General features: G+C 33.0%; 1 protein-coding gene across 1 annotated transcript in view; it reads right to left on the bottom strand.

The window, feature by feature from the left end:
* Positions 1–12,189, bottom strand: part of LOC149080101 (glycine receptor subunit alpha-2-like) — a 60,861-nt gene that overhangs the window by 11,778 nt on the left and 36,894 nt on the right. The window contains exons 2-3 of the mRNA XM_089238585.1: positions 1,195–1,280; positions 298–365 (exon numbers count right to left, since the gene is read on the bottom strand). Coding sequence (XP_089094711.1) covers positions 298–365; positions 1,195–1,280 — 154 coding nt within the window. The remainder of the gene's footprint in view (positions 1–297; positions 366–1,194; positions 1,281–12,189) is intronic.

Raw genomic sequence — 12,189 nt, 5'->3', positions numbered from 1 at the left:
TGTTAGACAATCATCTTACTTCCATGCCACTCGGGTGGTGGGTTCATAGGCTGGTATCTCTCGCCGGTCCCCAAAGCATACTTTTCACGGGAATCTATCGTACATTTATAGTGTAAAGAAAACAAAAAATAATGAGAATCGTCCCGGGCCCCCGAGTTAGAGTCCAGTCAGACCCACCCTTGTGGGGGCCATGATAAATAGCATGTCTTGATAACATGTCTGCTACTTGAAAATACTCTTTTTGGTAATTCATTATCGGTGCATTATTTGATTAACTTTCTTCTTCAAAACTCTTACCATTGTTAATGGGTTTATCGAGCCAAAACTTCGAATATACATCTGACAGAAAACCACAGTTGGAGTACCTGACGAAAAATGAAAAATCACGATTTGGTTACTTAGCATTAAGTTTTTCAAAAGCAAGTTAACAAAATAATTGATAATTTTTTCAAGGTGTATTTGAGAACCAAACATATTTTGACAATTATGTACTCTTCACCTGCTTCATTAAAGCTTGCACCGAAAAATAATGTTACGAAAACTTAAATATTGATTATTAGGAATCCATTACAAAGTTAGCTTCCGGATCTACTGTAGTTGATTTTCGTATTAAATCTACGTGTGTATTAAATATACGTTAGTGTTAAATCTACGTTGTGATTCTGTGGTGAACTTGGGATATTTAGTCAATATCACACTATCATTCTTCTTCAAAAATATGATTTTTACGAATTCATAAAGAAAACACCGCTATATACGCACCTTTGTTTTTGAAAAATACCAGTATCGATCTTTCTAATATACCTCAATATCAAGATAACAAGATTTAACTCTACACACCTACAGCCATTTAGTGTTCATGATCAATTCACCCTGATTATCAATTAAAAATATAAAAATCGTGAAATATATATTCATCTTCAATATGTCTGTGCAAGTTCAAATGATACATCGAGATAAATAGGAAAAACTATTTTTTTGTGCCTACCAACATAAGGATTTAATCTCATTTTCATAAATCCGGACTATTACTTTCTTTTCATACTTGGATATATCAATACCGTGATCTTCCCCTTTACTCAACAAATTTTATTTTATATTTCTTTTACACAGTATATCTGAGAAAATGCTGTTTAAGACTGAAGTTAAGTAAGCATGCCCTGATATTGAATGATAATGAATCAATATTCTTACCGATAGCACTAGTAGGCATAGCTCTTCTGTCGTAGTTTTTAAGCAGAGCATCCAAAAGGTTCAAATCATCTATCGTACTGTTTGGTCTGAAAGGAAAAACCGAAAACATTCACTTACTTTCAAATATCCATCCTTATGAATTTTATTTTCCTTCGTTGTAGAGTATTTCCGAGTATTATGAGAGTAGTTTAGCCATTTCTAAATACAAGCTTAAAAAAATTAGTTTAGCTGCGTTAATGGATGTTCATGAAGTCATACCGAATATGCTGCTGTAAAAGACATTGGTTATTTTGGCATTGTCGATAATGTCCATAATAGTGTCTGCTAAACAAGTTAATGATTGAATAACAAAGGAAATGCATATTATCTTGTTACTCTATACTGAACTTTGGAGTAGTAGTAGTCTTTTGCGAACTGTGAACAACACTCACAGTAAATGATTTTACTATCCCATAATGAGAAACTACTACTAAAACTAAACCGCATATGAAACTCGTAAACATTCCTGCAAGAAACTTCTAAAGAATTGGTTCATGTCATAATGTGCCGTGCATGTGTTGTTTACCTAATGTGATTTGATACCCATGCCAGCGCGGTGGTGGCCAGTTGAAGTTGGCTTTCTGTGATTTTTGAATTTTGAGACTAAAACCGGACCTTGTCTTTCATTCAAAATAGACTGCCCACAGCGAGCAACCAGGATCAAAAACAGGAAAATACATTCACTAAAAACACTAAATATTTTCTGTCAGTTTTACACTTCTGAACAGAAAGATAGATGTCAGAAGACCTTAACTGGGGAGGGAGCAACAATTTAGGGGGGTTGCAATTTTAGGTGGGAACAAAGAACACCTTCATAAAATTATCGAATTTTAAAGTTGTGGGGGCGGCAAAATAATATTTGCCCCGGGCGTCCAAAATCCTAGTTACGGCCCTGGATGGCAGTACCTCATGAACAAATATTATTCACGAAGCTATAAACACAAATTTAAGCTGTGACGTTTCTTAATTTAATATTGTAGGCCACCGACATACACCCTATTCAGATCTAACAGAGTTTGCTGCTTTCCTTGAGGCTGTAAACGGCATAAGAAAAATATATTATTTTTTAACATTTATTTTTCACATTTATATTAACGATTATTTATCAATATGATATTTTTACGCAACTACCTAAAGGAGAATGGTTAAGAAAACCCTTCGTCTATAGAAAGTTTCGCTTTGAAGTTAAAAATGAGAGATAATATATCCGAGAACAAAATATTTTTACTCATGAATTTTTCCTTTTTCTTTGTCGGAAAAATAATTCATGTTTGTAAGTTGGTCGATGATCTGACATTCTAGCAAGTCACGTTAATAGCTTATCGCTTATATTTTAAGAACTCATGCAGATACAAATATTGCTAACGGTCTGATGCTAACGCCACGAAAACCATTATCCATACACACACATCCTATTGTCATGAACTTTGGGCTCAATAAAGAGAGGAAATTATGCATAATGGGATCGTTGCTATAGAATTATGAATGAAAATACGTAGTTGAGTCCGATTATTGTTACCATCTCCTATTTTTGATTAACCGTGTGTAGTTCATTAAATAAGACGAGAGTAGCACTTGCAGGGTACGAATATAAGGTGAGATGTAAGCATTGTGAAATTATATCAGTCATTACTGTCACAAGTTGAAAGCGCTATCTATCAGATTTTAAAGAGATTTGGCTTTTTGATAAGCATCACAGTGTTTCTAAAACTTGGTGGTTTGTGAAATATTCGTGTGTTTGTCTCGTTCAAATGTATTGTAACTAGACAAATGACACCGCTGCAATTTAACTGGAGTGAGGCCAGTGGAACACAAAGTGCCGTTGATACGAGAATTGAACATCGACCAAGAAAGTGTGTGAGAGCCGACAGGCACACTATACAGGGTTATTCTAATTCATAGGACAAACTTTAAGAGGTGATATAGGACTCCTAAACAAGCATTTATGGTTATAGAATGTGTGGCAAATCGCAATAGCAAAGGCGATAGAGGGTATTTTTAGAGAGTTCACAACAGCACTTCACCAAAAGCAAATATCATATTTTGCTGATGGATTTACTGCAATAAGTGCAATCACCCATTCGAGGTTGCAGGGTATGGTAATATGGTATGTCTTTTCATAGTGCAACCTGGATGACGAAAATTCTAGCACAAGTCAATTACCGCTTGATCATTATCGTCATTATACCGCTTGATCATTATCGTCATTATACCGCTTGATCATTATCGTCATTATACCGCTTGATCATTATCGTCATTATACCGCTTGATCATTATCGTCATTATACCGCTTGATCATTATCGTCATTATACCGCTTGATCATTATCGTAATTATACCGCTTGATCATTATCGTCATTATACCGCTTGATCATTATCGTCATTATACCGCTTGATCATTATCGTCATTATACCGCATATGCACTCTCGAATGATTGATAGCACATATCATCGCAAATCAAAATATAATATTTGTTTTCGGTGAAGTGCTTTTAAGCACTCTCTAAAAACACCCTCTACCGGCTTTGTTATTGTGAATCGACCGCATATTCTCTGATCAAAATGCTTGTTTATGTGTCTTATATCACCTCTTAAAGTTTGTCCCATGAACGTAGGCTCACCCTGAAGGTGAGTAATCTACTGTCTAAATGAACCAAGAAGCGACCACACACTTTTTTCTCAAATGTCAGCCTTATGAACCCTGCTGTGTATGGTGCTCTAAAGCAGGTAAATAGTCACTGCATTCATGGTTATACTTCTGGTAGGTTCACTGATACGTCTGAAAGTCACTTCTAACAGTTATGATTATGAAATCATCCATGTAGAGATCACATTTACATCAATAAATGTTTATTGACTTTCCTGGGGCATATGGGACTTCTTAGAATTGTAATAGACATACCCCCAATGTGGTCCATAGCAACCACAACTTGCAGCAGGGTCCCTAGGCTGGAACCTCCAAAAGATCCCTCTATAGTATATTTATAGCGTGAAAAACAAAAAATGACGAGATTCCTTTCGGGTTCCCGGGCTTTTTAGTCGTGTTTGCCTCGCCCTTGTGGGGGGGGGGGGGTGGGGGAGGGCGCATGATGTTACCTTGAAATGTCTGAAAACTGTAGAAAGAGCATCACCAAGATTTTTAAGTGCTTTTCTGGTCCCTCAGTTCTTCAGACTTGAACTAAACTCAATCAACCACATTTGAATCAACTCGATCATCACGTTCTATCTATACGTTTTCCGTCATGAACTTTTTCAGCAGCAATTTAATGGAGTGCACTTTGCTTGGATCTAGATAAATGTGCAACAACTTTCCAGCATCTGATAGTGTCACTTCCATACCATCACGCCGCTTCCCAGACTGCACAAAATAGTTTTCTCGATATAAGCTAGTGGTCACATCAATGTGACTCGAATGTGCATAAACATATCAAAATAAGTACGATATCTTTTCTTTCATAATGATGTAGAAATGATTGTTCCTTATGTGCGATAGAAAGGAATTATTTTATTCAGATTCAAGACTAGAAGCCACAAGAGGGAGGTTTTAGTGAGTTTAAGTTGATTATATATATATATATATATATATATATATATATATAGCTTCATGCTATAATTCCTTCTAAGTAAAGCGCTCATTAATATAACAGTACAACATCGTAATAGTTTAGAAGGGCTGTATCAGCATTTATTTACAATAAACCATTTTTGTTGTGGTACTCATAAGAGAATATTTCTGGTGAATCTGAGAACAAAGACTGCTGAACAAAGATTTGCTGACTTTAACCATTTTGAGTGAAGATGTGTGAAAGGGTTTTGAAACTTAATACAAAGTTCCTGCTTTTGAAATAGATCAATGTAAGGAAGTAATATAAGTCTTTAATGCCACCCTTGAAAATCATAAATTCATCATTCGAAGCATTACATTTAAATTTTCTTAGACTGTAACTTTCTAACTCATAGTTTTACTTCCCCCTTTGTGCTCAAAATATTTCCAAGCATATTTTATTGTGTTCATTTGAAAGGGGTTTTCGGTTATTTGCACAGATCTTTGTTGAAAATGTGTATAGGAAATAGAAATTCTAATCTAAAAGCTGTTAGGACAATGCGTTTTCTTACTTGGTATTAATTAATTAATTACATTGGTATTGTGTATGATTAGTTTAATGATTATGAAACGCTGATAATACCGAATATGTTGTATAATTATATACATGGTGTACATGTAACAGGGAGTATGGTATTTTACTGGTGAACCGTTGATCCTAGAGGCATACTTCCAATTAGAAAAAGTATTCAAATAACATGTAGTACACAAATGTCATTCATGTTGCAAGGGGTTATACAGTAATCAAAATAAAAATGTTAATTTTTATACGGACACCTTGGTCTCAAGAAGTCAATTAAAAAAATGTTGCCCTGTCTCTCCTGATGCCAACAAAAAAAATTCCACGTTTCTAAGTGCAATATTCGCAAAGATATTCGAAATAAAAAAAAACGGCGGAAAGTTGAGGGAAAAAACAGGATTAAATACGGGTAAACTGTTTCATATCCGCATTAATCTTCAAGCTTAAAAATTACACGAGCGATAGGAACCTGAGTGCACTTGTTTCTACAGTAGCCATAGAATTATGTAGAAACTTGTATCTATTTATTTATTTATTTTTGTGTTATATTTGAAGTTCACTGAGGGAAAAATGTTTATAAATAGTTTAGATTACGGACACAATGAAAAATTGCGCATAGAGTATATAATAACCTAAGAATTATTTTGAATAGCAAAATTGTATCTGAAATACAGATGACTGAATACAAAGCGAATAATTTCGGAAAAAGTCACACATTCCTCTGTGGGGAATCGAACCACCAACCTTTCACTGTTCGGGTGAGTGCTCTGCCATTAAGCTACAGAAAACAGACATTTCCTAACCGTAGATATTAATAAATAGTATCTGATATTTATTCGTATAAAGAACTCTAAGCACATTTCAAATAAAAAAAAACAATTTCACACAAAAATAATAACTATATCGAGTAGCATATATTACGGATCAGTGTCACGGTGATCACGGTGATTCAAATATCCATATAATATAATAATATCAGTATGAGGTTTTAGCGTTTCGTTCTCACAATTATTAGGATTTAAACTTATTAAAATACGTTTTGTTATTTAGTCATAAGTGAAAGATGGTATTCCCTCATAATTTAAGGTTCATAAAAAAATTCCAGAATAGTATTCAGTAATTTCAAACCAATCTTAGCTTGTTAAACACGTTATGGTTTGAGGAAAACCATTCAAAATGTGAGAAAAGTTTATGATGCGTATTGGATAAATTTCAATACCATAAGATTGCAATATGCTGTATGTGAAGAATATATTTCTCCTACAGAAAATTTGAAAATATGGTGGTATAATACATACAAGACCGCAACTAGGGGGTAGCAGCGGGTCTGGTAACCCTGGAGCTGGGTCAGAGAGGGCGCAAATTTCACCCTTCAACCTCTCTTTCAGCATTACAACGGGGTGCCAAAATGAGTGCTTGCCCCGGCTGACCAAGCATCTAGTAGCGGCCCTGAATACATAAAGTAAAGAGAACAAAACTTCGCTGCAAATAGAAAGTCCGCTATACTATAGTTAGGAAAATTGAAAGACTTTCGTTCTTATTGTAATGAAACAATACGCAACTTAAACATCAGTTTTGGTTGGTTTAACATCGGTAACAAAACAGTTCGTATAGAAAAGAACCAATCTATTGGTATTTTATAGATCCTACCAGAATTCTTCGCAAAACTTTTGACATTTGCCTTGAAAACGATAGCTAAAGAGCGTGAAAAGACAGCTGCTGTTATAATTGATCGATGTTCTAGTTACGTCTTATCATTTCATACTTTTGATACATTGCACTGGCCATAAAGAGAATCATGTAGCTTCTCAGCTGGTAAGCTTTGTCACAATTTATAGGCTAAAGTTTTTCCCCACTTAATAACTTTCACATATTAGAAACAGTATACCGAAAGCTTATATTAAAAAAAGTTTTATGTCTACCACGAGACTTCCCCTGTCACTATGCCAAAAAAAAAAACCAGTTGTTGTCTGTGGTGGTTGATAACATTTATGGTCCTGAGATGCCGGGACATTTGGGCACAAAGATGGAGGAGGGTTCATACCTTAGGGGATGAGTGTCTCAAGGGCAAAAGGAAAATGACGTGAGCATTTTTTGCTTTAATGTAAGATACACCGGAAGGAAATGCTTTCATAAATCACTATTGGTAAGCTCAGGCAAGAAAAGGCCATGTCCTTATATATCAAGTTACGTAAGGAAGAAAGATATGAATTATAGAGATGTTGAGTTGAACAAAAAGACGCTTTAAAACTTTTCAAGAATGAGTTTGTGGATTAAATGGAAGTCCGATCGCGTAGGCGTAAACATAAACAAACCTAAATAAAAGCTATTCACGACAGCTTAAACCTGAAAAGTTACGAGAAAGATAAAAATTATGTTGGAGATACGGTAATCCTTACTGGGTGAAGTGCATTATTCAGATCATTCAAGTTTCGCTTTGCTCTTTCCTTCTTTTTTGGTAAACTACTTGTAGTTTTATTTTTCTCTATTCCTTTGAAAACTTAACAAAGATTCTACACATTTATGTACACATTTTATTAAATGCGTTTTTCCTTGCAATATCCTTCTTCATGAAAATTAGTGACGTAAATAATTCAAATTTTCGATTCAATTTATTTTTTTCAAATGAAATTGGAAACCACTTAATTATTATTATTTTTTTCTTTCTACAGAGAGTGTGTGAATATCGTTAATTCTCATTTCCTGTGCAATCGTATGGCCATACAAACAGCTGAGTTAAACTCGTCCGTAAACTTCTACACACAAAAAAAGAAATACTTGGTATGCTTACATAAGAATTTCCTATCTGTGAATTTTTTACCTGTGTATACAGATAAAAAGTTGTCAAAAGCTCGCGTACTAGAATCGTATCAAAAAATATTTTGGTTTCATATTTTAAGTCAAACACGAGCTTTTTTCCTTCCGCAACTTCAAATATAATTTAGAATTCCTTTGACATCTCGTGTTTGTTTCCCTTTTATGTTTCTAGACCTCCATACTAAAAACCTCGGCGATGTCTGAGTAAACAGTAAAAGGTAGAAACAGGGAAAATATATAAGGAAGCAACAGAAATTCTATTTCGTTTTATTTGGCTTTATACAAAAGTTCCTATTCTAGTATGAGCTAGAGTTTCAAGATAAAAAACTGGATCACGGATAAAAAAATAAAATAAAGGGAAAAAACATTTGAGAAACCTTTTATTATTTCCCTTAAAAGGACTTTGAACATTTTGTCACTCGTTCACGTTAAATTTTTTTTCTAGTTTGGAAAGAAATCCCTTCGTGAAATGCCTGCAATTTGCATGTTATTTTTTCTAGTGACGAAAAAGTAAATATAAAATTTATACAATTTTTTTTTTTCGTTTCAACATACAAATAAAACTCCGTGAAACAAATTCAATTTGCCGGTATAAAAAGTAATATTACACTTGATTTATTCCGAACTTATGTAAAACTTTGTTCTGGAAAAGAGACAGAAATATTATTTTGTTCAGGTTTTCGTTAAGACAAAAATTAATTTAGTAAGGTCAATACTCGTTTTTGTTACTGCATAAATGCTTTTTTCCAGCATCTCTAAAATGTAATTTTTTTAAATCAAAAGTATAGGTTTAGCATAAATGAATGATACGATTTTAAAATTTCATGTTTTCTAAATCATCACACATAATATAATAAGTAATACATGAAAATAAAGAAAACATTCTAAGCTTTTTCTTACAAATGTTTGATGTGTGAAGCTTTCATAACACGACAAATATCTAATCCGTAATCAAGTTCATTCCACATATTTTACAGTTTTATACAGTCAATGGTTTAAAAATGCTTCTAAATGCAGCACTGATGCGTTTTTAAGTTCATTGAGTGTTTTCGGTAATGATGGTTTATAAACAATTGCCAAACATACTCAATGAATTTAAAAAAACGCATCATGCTATATTTAGAACTGTTTTTTTAATCATTGACTGTCTAAAACTGTCTGGTTAAAAATGTGTGGAATGAACTTGATTACAGATTAGATGTTTGTCATTTTACGAAAGCTTCACACATCAAACATTTGTAACCGAAAAAAAAACCGTCTAATATTTTTCTTTATTTATATGCATCACTGATTATATTATGAATAATAGTTTTGAAGATAGGAATTTTTAAAACCGTGTGATTCATTATGAAAAACTCCGTATTTCAAGTACTTTTTTCGAATAAAAATATTTTTATATTTGTCAAATTTTTTTATTATAATGCCTTTGTTGTTGAATATTATCAACATAATAACCGGTTTTTCGGAAAATCTATCTTTTAAAAATAAATTATGCATTATAAAATACGCTTTTATAAACTATATCCAGGATCTATCTCAGCCATCTCGTTGGGCATTTTGCCTGTTGTATTTGTATATTTGTATTTATACTACCTGTGTGAACTCAAAAATAACTAGGAACCAAATTTTATTATATGCCTCCAGTGTAGTAGAATAAACGATAACAAAACATATTTCACAATAGAATACAAAAACCTCAAAATTTTCGAGTGCTACATGTATTTCCTCGCATAAAAACTATTTTTCAGAGATAGTGAAGCATGAAAAAGACATTTTTGAAGAAGGAAACGTCGGTACAACCTATAGCCTTTCTCAATCTTTGTTTCGTTGTATATCTCTCTCTGCGAAGTACCGAAAAAATTGCAGTTATTTCTTATTTTGGCAAAATACGGAAATGCAACAGTCTACTATGTGTTCCGTGAAACTTTATGTTGTATATTATCTGACTGAATTTATATGGATCGAGTTTTTATAGGAGTAATACATTTATTTTCGACATTGATACTTTTTCTTCAAACTGAATACTTCTAGTTGTTTTTTATCGGAAAAAATTTCTAGGAACTTGACATTGTTTTTTGATTTATCTTTTCTTTAAGTTTTTCAATTTCAGAAAATATATCTTGCTTCATTAAAAAATTCAAAATATGATGAATTCCTCAGCATTCCCATAAATGAATTCATAATATGTTTAACCCTATCATATTATGAAGAGTAAAATAAGAAGAAAATGCTGATAAATTAAAATATAAATATGGGATAATAATAAAAATATAAATATGGGATAATATATAGGGATCGAAAATTAATGACAAAATAATTTGATATTTTTTCATATTTTACTTAAATTTTCGAATCGACTGAAGAATTGTATTCTACACTCCCACATTTTTCGTACCTCGTATGTTTTCTATCAAAAGTGTCCGCAAGGTATAAAATTTAACGGTTTATTTCTAAATTCGATTAAAAAATTGGAAAGTTAGCAAAGAGAACAGAACAGTTTTCTGATCATTTCTGAATAGTTTTCTGACACACGAGGGCTAATTAGACCGGGACCTACAATTTATTGCCGATTCCGAAAGGCAGCCTTTATTATACTCACCAAGAGGTTGGTGCGATAACCCCTCCTTGGACTCCCTGCGTAGCAGTCTTTCTCTGTGGTCATGTCGTCGTTTACGTTGTACCCCTGTGTCAGGAAAGTTTCTGTCAAGGACGAACCGGGTATCGAACTCGCGACACCTCTAAACATCCTTTGGTACCTTAGGCGAGTATCTTATCGACCTGGGCTACCGCGCCCATAGTTCTTTGCTAGTTGAACCACATTACTATGATTGTTTTTGCTACAATCAAAGACATTGTCAATTACTGAAATTATTGGCCATTTCTATTGTATCCGTAAATTGTAAAAATTTATCCCCCTAAGAAATTGAATAAAATTTTGCTGAAAAACGGTGATTAAATTTTTATTTGTTTCCACTTCTTGCTTGAAATAATCCAATATGATAAGAGAAATTTTAGGACTTCGAAAAGCGATGAGAAAATCAAGAATTTTACATAACTACCATCTCAGCAAATTCTCATTTAAATGTTTTGGGTAAGCTATTTTCAGTATAATAGAGTAGGGCGTAAATTTTACTAATTGAGACAATGTTTTGATTGAAGGCTGTAAAAATTTAATTTTCAAGTCCTCTAATAATATTTTTTGGCAGGCTCAACCATTACAGCAAAATTTTTATCTTTCTGCAAAATTTTTTTAATGTTTTAATTAAATTTTAAAACAAACCTTAGAATTTTTATTCTATTTCGAAACTTTTGGTGAAACACCCTGTATACACTACACTATGTTTCTTTCGCATAGAAGTAATAAGAACTGATTTTTCATCCTAATGATTGTTTTGAATTTATCACTCGTTTTCTCATTTAAATATTCATTGCATAAGAATATTTCCATTTCCGTTCTTTCAATTATTTTACATTAGTTCATTCAAACAAAAAATTCTTTTAGAATTGTTATATTCGGCAAATATACTAGTAATGATGAAAACGAAACAATTCGAGCGTTTTGGTTACTTCAAAGAAGTGAACTGAATTTAATTATCATTCAGGAAAAGTATGATACACTACAGCTGTTGACTTTGAGAACAATGATAAAATATTAGCTTTGGAATTCAAGCTAGAATGGTCAACACACTAAAAGCAATGCATATATTAATTAGTCCCTATTATTAAATTGGTTACATACTCTCGCAAACACCAGCTTTGTTCTTTGATGATTTATCACGCAAGACTGCTTATAACCATAATTTGGAGCTGGATCTCAATGTTTTTTGTTCTACATTTTATTTGGTACATCGAAGCAGATGCTGAGGAAATAACCTGTCCCATTTTATAAGATACCGAAATTCATCATAGAATCAAGAAAAATTATTATTCTTGTTCTCTCGAAATAGAGAAGCCTGTTATGTTGAATTTGTGAAAACTGGTCGTAACACAATTACGTTGATCGTTGATCATTTTTG

The sequence above is a fragment of the Pholcus phalangioides genome, unplaced genomic scaffold, assembly GCF_987345545.1.
Source record: "Pholcus phalangioides strain wild (caught in Gottingen) unplaced genomic scaffold, Ppha-v1.0 ptg000011l_1, whole genome shotgun sequence".
NCBI lineage: Eukaryota > Metazoa > Arthropoda > Arachnida > Araneae > Pholcidae > Pholcus > Pholcus phalangioides.
The sequence above is the reverse complement of the archived record's forward strand: the minus strand, read 5'-3'. Positions and strand labels throughout refer to the sequence as shown.